This window comes from Carya illinoinensis, chromosome 10 (assembly GCF_018687715.1).
Source record: "Carya illinoinensis cultivar Pawnee chromosome 10, C.illinoinensisPawnee_v1, whole genome shotgun sequence".
NCBI classification, from domain to species: domain Eukaryota; kingdom Viridiplantae; phylum Streptophyta; class Magnoliopsida; order Fagales; family Juglandaceae; genus Carya; species Carya illinoinensis.
In genome coordinates, this window is record NC_056761.1 from 2,132,809 (window position 1) to 2,146,816 (window position 14,008).

The 14,008-nt window shown below is 36.3% G+C and overlaps 1 protein-coding gene and 2 pseudogenes across 1 annotated transcript; 2 read left to right on the forward strand and 1 right to left on the reverse strand.

Annotated features, from left to right (window-relative positions):
* Positions 1-1,300: 1,300 nt before the first annotated feature.
* Positions 1,301-7,711, reverse strand: LOC122278068 (annotated as a pseudogene).
* Positions 7,471-10,094, forward strand: LOC122279504 (annotated as a pseudogene).
* Positions 10,095-12,065: 1,971 nt separating this feature from the next.
* Positions 12,066-12,434, forward strand: LOC122279505 (protein MKS1-like). The gene has a single exon (XM_043090189.1). It carries the CDS (start codon positions 12,066-12,068, stop codon positions 12,432-12,434), a length of 369 nt encoding a protein of 122 aa, XP_042946123.1.
* Positions 12,435-14,008: the final 1,574 nt, after the last annotated feature.

A 14,008-nucleotide genomic window follows, 5' to 3' on the forward strand; every position in this document is an offset into this window, starting at 1 on the left:
CATAAAAGTTTTGCTCTTGTCGAGACCCGTCTCGTGGAACAAATTTATCTCAAAAATAAATAAATAAAAATATAAAAACTTGGGAAGATCAAAACGCTCATTTTGAAGATGGGCCCTTTCCACCCAATCTAGTTTCTTGTTAAAGTCTTCGCCACTTAAGTCTTATCTGGTAGGAATTATTAAAGTGGCATTGGAAGTGTATGTGATGATGGCCTTTAAAGCTTTAGGTTTGATTCTAAAAACCACTCAGCCGAGAACCGCATAGTAAATAAATAAATATTGGTAGTGATAATATAAACTTATTTGAGAAGGCAAGGTTGAACTAAAACATTTAAGACTACTGGGCATCAAATGATGAGGGATAGCACCATTGGGTTTCGTTTGCTTGGGGCTAGGGGCAGCCCTGTGGCTCGTGGACTTATGCTGTAAAGCATCATCTTTCTTCAGTTTGAATAAGGCCTCAAAACCTCCCCCAAAAGAAATAATTAAAAAAAAAAAAAGATGTTGTTTTCGTTTTTGATTTCAAACCATTTTTTCTTTTATAATTAGCCTTGAAAATAGTATTCAATTTAAATCATCTATACCATAATTAGCTGCCCAGCAAACATTGGTTAGGATGATGGAAACAATAGCGATGCTTCGACGTAATGAATAAATAAATAAAACTCGAGACCCGCAAAATGAGAGAAATTTCTTGATTATTTGAATGAACCACGCCACACATGAGCTATATCATCATCTTTAAAATTTCAAGTATTTATTTGACTTCGTAATTGCATCAAACATCCTCTTTTAACTCGCTCTTTTTGTTTGTTTAAAATTTGACAAATTTATTTATTTATTTTATAATTATTTTGAACTATTTACTCTTTATACTTTTAATTTTGATTAAATTAATTAAATCTTCCGTCATTATTCCACTAGTCAATTGTTAATCGCACCAGGTGTTCTGCATCAATTAATAAATATTTGACATGTATGCATATCATGTTTTAGAAATTAGAAATATATAGAAATGATATTAGAAAAAACGTCATCTAAAATTAAAAAAGCTATTAAAAACAGATCTCAATTTAAAATTAATAACTATGTTTTTCTTATAAAGAAATTTCTGTATTGACATGGCCTGCGATTCTACGAAGGTCTTTTAAAAGTTTTTTTTTATTATTTAATTCAAATTAAATGCTAATTTTTTAAAAAAATATTTTTAGAAAGACTACATTATTTAGATGTTGAGTTAAGTTATGAATGGCAGTATTTTTTAGGTTCCATTAAGTTATGAGCGGACCATCCAATGATCTAATTGAATGAAACAAAATTAATATTTTCAACCATTCCAATATGATATTATCAACAGAAAAGTGAAAATAAATAGAGGCAGATACGGACCAAAATATATATGCACATATGACAAGAACACACTTAAAAGTAGACAGAGACGACAATCTCTCCCACTTGACTGCCTGACTAATCTTTACAACTGTATGCACTTCAAATTCTGTTACCCTATGATGGATCAAGTATTGACTGCCGATTCTGTTGTAGCTTTATCATTCCAAGATTAGGTATTAATGCTGGTTGATGCTTATGTTATTTTGTAAGCCCTTCTTTCCAAGACACTGCCTTGCATCATTGCCACAAATTCGTTATAATCAATGCGCCCATCCTGTAAAGAACACAAAGAGTAAATCTCAACAAAATATGATGAACTATCTTTGTGCCCAAAAGAATTTGAACAAGCATTTGGTAGAAGTCATTTACGTTATCCTGGTCAACTTCACGAATTATATCTTCTAGCTGAGTGTCTTCTAAGCCAAACCGTTCACAGGCTTGTTGGAGTTCATCTTGAGTGATGTATCCACTCCCATCTTTGTCGAAGTATGAGAAGGCTGCATACAAATGATCCTCCCTCTGGATCTTATTTAGATGGAGCATTGCTGCTATGAACTCCCCATAGTCTATGGTACCACTGTTGTCAATATCTGCCTGAAATTTTATAAGAAAGGGAAAGATTGTTCAAACAAAATAGAGCACAGGATACTTGAACCATTGAGAACTTCTGTAACACAAAGCAAACACGAGGCATTCTATGTATCTTTTTGTACGAATAATCAGGCACTTATTCTTATTACTGCAGATAATCACTCAAACAGACCCTAATCATGGTCAAAGTCAACTAGAACTACTCAACTTGAACAGAGTACTGTGATGCTTTCCAACCCCGGAGATAAGGCACCAAAAGAAGGAGGGAATGCTTTTTAGGGACCAAAAGCCACATGCACAAGTAAAACTCTCAATGTGCATGCTAAAATAGCACTTACTGCTTGCATCAATCCACTAATTTCAGAATCCTTGAGAACGCATCCCACTCTATCCAAACTGTTTTTCAGTTCCTCAAGGGTGAGCTGTCCGCTGTTATCTGTGTCTATCATCTTGAACATTTCTTTCAGACCTGCAATTTCCTCTTCAGACAAGCTTTCGGCAATGACCTAAAAAATTAGCATACGTCACAAGTCAAAGCTTAAGTAGATATCAATCCTGAGATTGGAAAGACCGCCAGCACAAATCTTCAGATGCAATGATACTTAAAAGAGCCATAAATATTTATATAATCGTTTCCTTTTTAGTTCTCGACTATATACAAAAACCAAGATGTCTCATGATACCAAGAAAATGTAGATATTAGGAGTAGCAATATGTAATACGACCTATAAACCCAACACGACATGAAATTAGAAAGTTTGTATTTGATATAAATGGGTTCGGGTCAAAACGAATTGACCCGTAAAACATGATTAATAAATATGTCAATAACAAGTCAACCTGCTTAATCCGAAATCAATATATAATAACCCGTTAAATTTTATTTCAGAATTACAATTATATTATTGTTGGATTATAATATTGGTGTTTCTCAATATGCTTATGTTTTTATGATTGAAATTGTAATGCACAATCTATGCTCATAGTTGTTTTTTGTCAAGTTTGTAATATTAGTTTTATTATAGATTAAAATCTAAAAAATATTGATATTTTTTGTTAATAGGTAGTCTTAATATTTTTTTTAGAGATATTATGGCTACTAATAATATAGATTTTTGACTTTTATATTAAATTATGTTAATCAAGTCAAATGGGTTATGCTAGTTATTTCAGCCCATTTACATGAAACGGGTTGAAAAATTAGTCATGCGTGTTGACTCATTTCTAATTAATTATTAAACGGGTCAAAAATGGTAACGCGACACGACTCGTTAATTAAATGGGTCGTCTGAGGTTGACCCAAATAGTCGAATGTCCATGTCTTAACACGACACGAACATGACCCGCAAACACAAATTGCCACCCCTAGACTACTAGATATTCAACAAAAGTATCTTCTTGCACTTTCCGCAACGCATAATTTCATGAAAACCAAATGATGTCTTAATCATGAGTACCATCATGCGCTTGTGTTTTGTGATGCAAAATATATTCGGAATGGAAACTAATCTGTGCTGGCATGGGCTATCCCTGACCTTTAGTGTCGAAAATGAAAAGCACTCACTCTGATAGCCATTTTCTTTAACTTGTTCATGGCAGAGAATTGCTTCAAGCGAGTTAGAACTGCAGAATCAAGAGGCTTATCCGGAGCAACACCATCAACCTGAACCCAAGGGTGACCTGAAGAAGAACAAAGCATAAGCTAATGGGCTTTAAATCCCTAGGATTACAGAAAACAGAAAGAAAATTGGTCTGAGATAATGAGATAGTTTAAATACTTATCTGATGCAGAGATCGACAGTCTTTTGACTTAGATTTTCTTTTAAAATATTATTTACTGCTTGAAAAGTACAATATTCATAAATCTTCTGATAATGTATTTAGATTATGTTAGGATGGCCTTTTGATTTTCCTCTGTCCCATTTACTGTGAAGAATCCCTGTTTTCTAAAATAATTTCCTTTCTACTTGGTAGCTGGTGGTAGGAAGGTGGCTCATAACTCTCCTATTTGTAAGACTAAGGGATATGGGTCAAATGCTGATGGCTTCATTCATCATGCCACGCTACCTCTTAGTCACAAAAACATACGTACCACGGGGGAATGTAGCGAGACCGCTATCACTTGTTTCACCATGCCTGAGGAAGACTAAAGATGATGGCTCAAATGACAATGGTTTGTTTAATTCTTCATGTCACACTACCTCTTAGTCACACAAAGACACGAACCGCAGGGAAATGTGGTGAGACTGTTACCACTTGCTTCACCATGCCTTCTCTTAAATTTCAAAAGATAGCCTGAAGGTATTAAAAGACTTTGTTTCTGCAATATATTAGGGTAGGAACTGGGGAATAGAAGGATATTGGAAGAGAGGAATGGTTGATGTTTGGGCTGCCCACTGTTATGGCTGTCTTACAAAATCATATTGAAAGAAGTTCGTAAGCATGATCAGATCTAGTTTTTATCTACTCAATATTCACTAATTTAAAAGATTTTCCATCAGTCTTTAGACCGAAAGACATTTTGTCACTCTCACGGTTTCAATTCTGTATTGATGAATGCAATACAGAATTATTTTGCATTTCCCATTTTTCCATCTATAAATTTATTCGACTCCCAAAGGACAATGACCTGTACCCCAAACATTCCACCAGTTTGATGTAGATTGTCCTCAAGCATCAAGATCAAGCATGATTGGTGAAAGACAGATGCACGTTTGCTTGTACTTTGCAACAAAACAATATAACCCATCCAAAGAACTCAAATAGCAAATTCAAAATAGTACCATACAGCATAACTCACCATTTTCTTAGATATGAAGAACTACCAATTATGCATCTTGAACAAAATGATAAACAGTTCAACGGTAAAGTCCTGCCATTATGTTAAAGATCAAGTCGTTGATATATGCATACTCACAAAGAACTTCATGGGCTGTCAGCCGCTTCTTGGGATCTCTTACAAGCATTCTTCGAACCAGATCCTTTGCACTTTCTGATATAGTAGGCCATGGTTCTGATATAAAGTCAAGTTCCCCCTTCAGGACTTGCTCAAAAATTCCTTGCTCTGTTTCTGGCATTTAACATAGCATAGAATACTAAGAAAATTAGACACAATATTTTATCTATGCCGGCTAAATGCATATAAAATATGGAAAGCTATGAACCATGAGATTCTCACCATCCCAGAATGGAGGGACACCACTTAGTAAGATGTAAATGATCACCCCGGCACTCCAAACATCACATTCTTGACCATAATGCTTCCGCAACACTTCCGGGGCCACATAATAAGGGCTTCCAACCACATCAGTGAAAGTTTCACCTGAGTGGATGAATTACATTCTCAAGATCAGACATGGAAGGGGACTATCTAAAGGAGTTAGCAGGAAAGTAATGAATATGTCAACAAGTACAAATTAAGCACAACTAATAGTGAGACTGTATGTTAGCTACGAGAATATATATCGCTTCCAAAATAGAATATCGGAGCTGTTAGTTGTAGAGACATGCAATGGCTAACTATATGGGCATGGAATAGAAACGCTAATCTGCCAATCAAGCCAACAATTTTCACCTTAGCATTTATTATGTATAAGGGTTTGAATTGCTAGGTCCGTTCATTAATTAGATTTTGATGGTTTGCAGTGTGTACTTTTGTTATCAAATGTTTGTGTACCAATATGAGGACTTCTGTCATTCAAGGGATAATTATCCAAATTCATACAAACATGAAAAAAAAAACATAATTTTTTTATATGTTAGGGAGTAGATCTGTGTTGCCTATATGCATGATAATGTATGCTCAAACAACCGGCAGTAGTAGAAAGCTCTAGCTCTGAATCCTGAACTCTATGATATAAACTACTAACATAAACAGCATATTACCATTCAAGAATGAATATACCTGGCCGAAAGAACACCGAAAGCCCAAAGTCTATTGTTTTAAGTGGCGACTCCTCTTCCTGGTTGATAAGGAGAAAATTCTCTGGCTTCAAGTCCCGATGCATAACACCCAAAGAATGGCACGCTTCCACAACACCAACTATTATCCTTGCAAGCTCAGCTGCTTTTCTCTCTGTATAATGCCCCTTCTGTATAATTCTATCAAAAAGCTCCCCACCTGCACAAAGTTCCATAACAACATGGACAGCCACAACATCCTCGTAAGCACCCACAATTTGTATCACATTGGGGTGACCAGCCAAGTGGTGCATTATCTGAATCTCCCTTCTAACATCCTCCACATCCTCCTCCGTCGTCAGTTTCCTTTTTGCGATAGACTTGCAGGCAAACTCTTTATTTGTTCCTTTCTCTAAGCACAGAAACGTTGTCCCAAACTGCCCTTGTCCGAGCTTCCGACCCAAAGTGTATTTCTCCTTTAAATTCTCCGTTTTCCTCCCCAACACGGATTCCATTTGAAGTCCCACACTCGACGCCCTCTTCGTATGACTGGGTTTCTTTGGTTTCCCGGCATCCGCAGCATTATTCCCCTCCTCTTTGACCTCTTGCTTAACGGGCTTTTCCTGTACGCCTTGCTTAGCGGGTTTTTCCTGCACGTCTTGCTTAACGGGTTTTTCTGCTACCTCTGGCTTAACGGGTTTTTCCTGTACGTTTTGCTTAACGGATTTCTCTGCTGCCTCTGGCTTTACGGGTTTGTCCTGTACGTTTTGCTTAACGGGTTTTTCTGCTGCCTCTGGTTTTACGGGTTTTTCAGATTCTTTTGCTTCAGCTTGCTCGTTGGCAATTTTAACCATCTCAGGTGGCGTGCTCTGAACTGGCATTGGAGCATCGGAGCCTTTAGCAGAAGTATCGAGACCTGTCCGGGCCTCGGCACTTCTAGAGGAATCCGGACTTGCCGGAGTTTTGCTGCTGGCTTCAGCGCTCGGTGGGGGAAGCCCGTCCTCTGGGGGCTGGGTTCGCCAGACCGCAGCCGACACAGATTGCAAGAATCCATTAGCACCAAGATTTGGACCTACACATGTGTTCCCCATGAAAATATACCAACCTCTCAAGTCCTTATCAGATCCCTCTCTGGAATCCCCAACATCCTAATTGATCTTCCTTAATCCCCTAAACTATAAAGACATTCAAGGTCCAGCTGTGTGACCAGATCAGAGACCTTGAACAAATTCATAAACCATTACCCAACAACGCTTTTTTTGGTTCCTAAAAACGTACGTTTGGGAACGCTAATGCCTAATTGCCCCCTAAGCTATCCTCCATAGGAATCAAACTCGTAGATCACCGAAATTTTCAAAAAAATTACTACAATCTGTACAATGATCAGAAGAATTACTTTCGATGACGAAATGAAATGTCAGGAAGGTGTCTTAGATCTCAAAATTCGAAAACTAAAGAAAATCTAATAAATAAGTCCAAATAATTACAACAAAATGATGCGACAGAAAAACGGCAATAAATTAATTAAAAGAATAGTTCAACAGAGATAGATGAGTTTGGGATAAGAAAACATCTTCAAGGAGTGAAATGAAATGGAGGAAAAAGAGAACAAGTACAGGAGATGGACCTATTGAGATTGAGAGTGGGGAGCAGAGTCGTTCTGAAGAAGAAGAAGACGCTGACCAAAATATCCGATACCCCGGAATTATCTTTATTCGAAAATGGAGAAGACGCCATGTCCAGGTTGTTTAGCTAACGCTGAGAGTCAGAGAGAGAGAGAGAGACGCGAGAAAACCATGGATTAAAGCGAAGGATAAATGTAGGCGCATTATGGCCGCGATGCACTACATGCAAATACATGCATGCAAGTTTTATTCGAACCGGTGGTTTTAACGACGTCGTCAAGCATTGGACGGTACAGTTATCTATTAAGACTAATGCTATAGACTATACTGTTATCTTATTTTTATCATATTAAATAAGATATGACTCATTTATCATTATTTAATAAAAAAATATACAATAAATAATTTTTCAATGGTGACAAATGTGCTACATCATATTTAGTGAGATGCAAGTAGGATGGTAGTATGGTATATAAAATTTTTTATCTACTAATGATTGAAAAAAGTCTTCAATAAAAAATTCTATACACTATAATATCATCCTACTTGCATCCCACTGAGTAAGATATGGCACATTTACTATCATTAAATAATCATTTATTACATATTTTTTATTATCAAATGATGATAAATACATCATATCATATATAATGAGATAGTAGTGTGGTGTGTAATATTATTCGTCTTCAATATACTCTATTTTCCTTATGTTCCTTTTAAGATAATTTTTATTAGCAATTAATCAAAACCTTGGTTAATGTTAGAATAAAGATAGTTATCAAAGAATAATGAATTTCATAAAAGAAAAAATAGATTATAAATGAAACGATTAAAACATTTACTGGTATTAATAAATGTTATCACTTTCAGGTGTTTTTTGAAAATAATATTGTCATGAATTGAATTCTAAAGGCCATTCCAAGAGTCATTAACATAATAGTACAATTTAAATTTTGTTTTTTTCTTGTTTCTAACTATGAAAAATGCTTCTTGCAACCGGCTTGTACAACCGATGGGGAATCTCCATGTCATTAATGAAACACAATATTTCATGAGAAATCCTACAAGCCGGTCGGTCCAAGTATCTTCATTTAACAACCTGCGAATAATATATTGCCACGTAAGCTTTCCATCACACTTAATATGAACCAGCACTTACATGGAAAAATATCCCTTGCTAAGTGACAAAGCCCCGTCCAGAGACAACCCCTCGTAACCCACCTCTTCACAGCCCCAAAGCCAAATGGGACATAGCCTTTCGCAACCCACCCCTTCACAGCTCGCAACCCTTCACTTTCTATTTTTGAACTGCTATTTTTGGACTACTACTTTTGTTCATTAGGATTTTGGGTTTTAGAGATGATTATGTTTGTAGAAGGATGAGATGGCTGAGGTGAAATTGGAAGTGTTTTCTTGAGAATAAGCAATCGACAGCCGCTTCTAGCTCCTCTATATTCGAAGGCAGTGGCAGTGCAACTCTCAAGTCCCCAAGGACGTGTAGCCCGGCTCCAACATCACCCGATGGTGGACTGGTGGCAGTGTATATTGGTGGTGGAGGTCAATTGATTGTTGGTTTTGTTCAGTGTTTCTTTTTTGTTTACCGACTGTTTTATCATCAAGTTTGTCTAAGAGAAATCAAACAAAAAGAAAGCTATCCCATGCACATGAGTGTAGCGTGAGTTTAGTATAATTGCTGAGGTGGCAACTTCTAAATAGATGATTGCTTTTTAAAGAAAAGCGGATAGACCGCTTAGTAGCGTTTCTGATGTTTCATTTTTGCTTTGTAGTAAGTAGGAAGAAGAAAATCAAGCTACCACTAGCGAAATTTCATCTTCTTCTCCATGAAGCCACAAAAAGCCACTCACCCCTTCGTCTCTCCACGAGGCCATAGCCACCCCCCAAGAGGCACTTCCACTGGTCGACTAAGCCGTTGAGGAAGAGAAAAAAGAAGATGATAGGTTGCTGGGCCGGGACATGTAGCTGCTGCCCAAGCACAAAGGAGAAAACTTCAAGCTGTGGTGGTTTCAAGGGTTCAATCGGTTTCCACTTTTGGAAGGAACTGCTTGAATCTACCTCTGGGTCTCGGTTCTCAAGTGGTTGATACCCTCTTTAGGCATCGGCGTGGTCGCGTTCATATTTCCTTCCAAAGGGACCCCAGTTCTCAACATGCCTTCTTTATTGAGCTTGCTACGCCAATTAGTGTCCTGGTTCAAGAAATGGCATCTGGGTTGGTTCGAATTGCGTTGGAGTGTGATAGGGAAAATGAATAAGAAAAGAAGGTTGTGAGACTACTTGAAGAGCTAGCATGGAGGACTGATTGCATGGGAAGAAGTGCGGGTTTTCAACAAGAAGAGAATATGGAGCCAAGGAGTTGCAGGTCTTGAAGGTTGTGGAGCCAATTTCAATGGTGCTACTGTTTCACCTGGGAATGAAGCTGAAGCTGGGTCCAATGGAGAGCTCATGTACATGAGGGCCAAGTTTAAGTTTAAGAGAATTTTAGGGTCTTGGGATTCTGAAACTTTCTACATGATGAACCCTGATAGCAATGGAGCTCCTAAGCTTAGTATCTACTTGCTCAGAGTCTGAGCAGCGCCTGCCTAAGACTTGTCCTACCATGGCGTTGTACACGTACCAAAAGATAAAGAGAGGGGAAGCAACCCCACTCTTTTGGTGGGTCTCCCTTTTTCTCAATCTAACAAATGGAATAAACAAACAGAAAAGAAAACAGCTAACTGCACTGTGGTTTTGCGTAGTTGTACCCAATGAAATTGTCTAACCGTAAAAGTTTAATTACAAGCGTATGTGTATTAATATATGTATTAATTTATTATAATTAATGAAAAAATAAATTTTATTAAAAATAATATTAATTTAAATTTTAAAGTATTGATATATAAATTAATACATGACTTTATTTATATTTAACAAAATTCATAATATAATGTATATATGACACAGTAAATAACACTGATTCCAAAATAATAAACTTAAATTTTATTTATAATTATTGGTTTGGAAAATTTCTAAATGCATTTGTATATAGTTTAGTTTTTAATATATAGATTTTGAAATAATGTCAACTTAAAATTAATTTGGTTGGGCACAAAGGAATTTTCATGTCTTGATTTAACAAAATTATAACCTTTTTACTATACATTTTCCAATGCAGAAGGAACTTCTTACCCATTCTGTCAATTCTGTTTTTATTTATAAGTTTGTTTTAAATTGGTCTTGATATTCTTAAATCACAAATAAAAACTCTTTGAAATTGGCCATATCGCGTGAACCAATGGCTTGAAATTCTTTAATTCTAAGACTTCTTAACAACTAACTACCATATAAACCTAATTAAAGAATATTTATATATTGCTACCATAATTAAATCAACCTTATACTAATGAAATCAAGTCATTGACCACATAGCTTGCTTTTTTTTATTTTTGTTTCTTATCTTATATTTATTAGTTTGGACTTTGGAGCCTCCCACCCTATTGTATTATGTAGCTATTAAATATATTTATAATATGTTTGTTTAGAAAAAAAATTACATAATTGACACATGATAAGACATGATTTGTAAAACGAAAATTAATTTTTAATTTTTGATTTTTTTTTTTTTTCAATATCAACAATGTGAGTGCATTTAATAACCATACCAACTTACAAATTTTTTATTTTTTTAGACGAAGGGGCCGGCTCGGACCGGGTTTCCAAATTAAACGGCCATAGGCCATACCAATACTGACGTTGAAAAGTGGCTTTTCAACGAAATTATCAAAAGCACACCTGAACAAGGGCCCACACTCTTCCAAAAATGTCTGATTTGTGTTTGACTTTGACCATTTAAAAGAACCAAAAGTGACAGAACCTTCTGAATAATCTGAACTGCCCCAGTCAAGAAACGGAAAGAGGTGCATTTTCATGGTATTGTTCTCGAAAATCAAACTAAATACTAACTTGTGTTGACGTCGATTATTAAATTTTGATAGCAAGAGGAATAGAAAGTCAAACACTGTGTAAACTTAACTACTCTTTTGAGAACCAACCTATCATGTTGAGTTTAATGTACGTTCCAAGTTGGTCGGCTTTATTTTGGAATGGTAATTAGTGGTAACCCATATGAAGTTAGTCGATCCCAGATCTCTAATTCTAAAAGAACCTAAAAGAGAAGAAAACTATATGATTGGAGGAATGACTTTGACTATGACTGAATTTATCTTTTTCTTATGTTCTAGTTCGACTGACTATGTCTTGTTTTTAAACTTTTGATTACTCTCAAGTCTCAACTGCTACGTTAGCCGCCGGCAAAATCTACTGAGAACAGCCATCCATGGAATAAAAAAAAAAGGAAACCAGTAAGACTAATTCAAAGCAGACTACCTAGATTGTCTTTTTTCTTCTTCCTAAACAGTAAACAGACGTCACTCACAATATAAATACAAGGGACTTCTATGCTTGAAGGCCAAACCAGAGTTCTGTACTTCTACAAAAGCTCCGCATCACAGTGTACAAGAAATAACGTCTGTGCTTAGTGTTTGCTATTGGTATTAATTGCCCATGAATTCGATTGCTGAGAACCCTCTTTTGAGCTCCCAAATGAGAAAGCAGTTGCAGGGTCCGAGGCCTGCACCTGTGACAGTGAGCAAAAGTTCCATAAAGATCAAAAAGCCATTTCCAAGTGGGAAAAGCCGTTCTCCAGTTATAATATATCTGCAATCTCCCAAGGTCATTCACGTTAGACCTGAGGAGTTTATGTGTACTGTGCAACGCCTTACGGGGAATCAAGCGCATAGTGTTGCTGCTGCTTCTTCGCATTCCTACTCTTCTACCTCTTGTGTGATGCCGGCCGATGAAACCACGGGCATGGGAAGCTCAAGCAATGGCAAGGTACAGAAACATAATGGTGGGGTAGCGATATGGTGTTGATGCAGCTCTTGGAATGCCTCCAAGGCCTTCCAACTTCACTGCATATTCTATAGCTTTGTATGTCAACATAGATCACTAAGTGATGTAGAAGAAGATTACAGATCATGTACTAGTCCAAATATTGTTACTGCTTAAAAAATTCTGACTCAGTCTATATAGGGAATCTGTGTGTATATTGGAGATCGGCAGTATTTCCTGTAATTTTTTAGCTCAGGGGCAATGCCCTCTCCTTTGAAATGGGAAGTACAAATGTGATCCAAATCCAAGTCAGAGACAGCTCTGATCTCTCTCTCTCTCTCTCTCTCTCTCTCTCTCTCTCTCTCTCTCTGTAGATGTAAAAATCGCTTTTCAGCCAACTCAATCGTCAAGCACGCATGAAGAAGGAGGCCGACCGGCGAACTCTTACACACTAGATGCATTTTTATGGCCGTATTCTTACCTACTGAATAAAAACATTTTAAAAGTACTTGATATAATAATGGAAGAAAGAAAAGCAGAAGTTAATTGATATAAGAAACATGTGCACACAGTATGAAGTCGTCGTTTTTTCTTTGTGATAATTTATGCGAAGTCAGCAATACGAATTAAGTTACTAACTTAATACCGTTGACTTTGACAGATTTTATCTTAATATCAATGTTTGAATGTTAATTCTTTCTGGGCAGACAGCCGGCAAACTCTACTAGACCAGCAATAGAACATAATTATTTGTGAGCAGCTTAGATGCCAAAACAAAATAAAAGAGTTGTGCTTGGTGCTGGTTGTTAATTATTTCCCATGAATCATTTGATACGAATTGTCAGTTGGAAGGTCCAAGGCCGGCAGCTCTTACAGTGAGCAAAAGTTCCACCAAGATCAAGAAACCACTCCAAAGTCGATCGAAGTCGTTCTCCGGTTATAATATATTTGCAATCTCCTAAGGTTGTTCTCGTAAGACCTGAGGAATTTATGGGTATAGTGCAACGGCTTAGCGGCCGGAATAATCAAGCCCCAAGTGTTGCTGCTGAGCATTTCTCTATCTTCCTCTACCTCTTTTGTATTGGTCGTGGATGATATAACGCCACGGTCCCAGTTGCTTATTGTCACTTTGAATCATAGCTCAATAGATATAAACTCAAAATTATTCTCAATTACACATAGATATCAATATTTTAAACTAACTATTCCAAAAAAATTAATTAAAAACACTATAAAGTCTTAATATAATTAATGTCAACCTTTCAACTCATCAAATCATGACAAAATTACTTAATAAAATTCGCCAATACTCAAAAACATTCTATGCTTAGTCCATTATGCTTAAAACATCTCACTCATGCTACATTATCTTGATATTTAGCTTAAATATTCAAATTATCTGAAAAATATTGTGGAGATGAGAAGTGAGTTATCAACAATTTCGTAAGTAGAGAACATATACTAGTATATAAATATGAGCATTTACAGAGTTCAAAATGTAAAAGAAAATATTTACTTTTAGAGAATTAGAACATTTGCTTTTAGAATGCAAAATCAAAATATGTTATCAAAATATTAGAGCGAAACTTTCAGAAACATTATTATTTAAAAATTCT

What these genes read in the sequence shown, in the direction of transcription:
- LOC122279505 (XM_043090189.1), top strand. Translation starts at nt 12,066, where the DNA reads ATGAATTCGATTGCTGAGAACCCTCTTTTGAGCTCCCAAATGAGAAAG.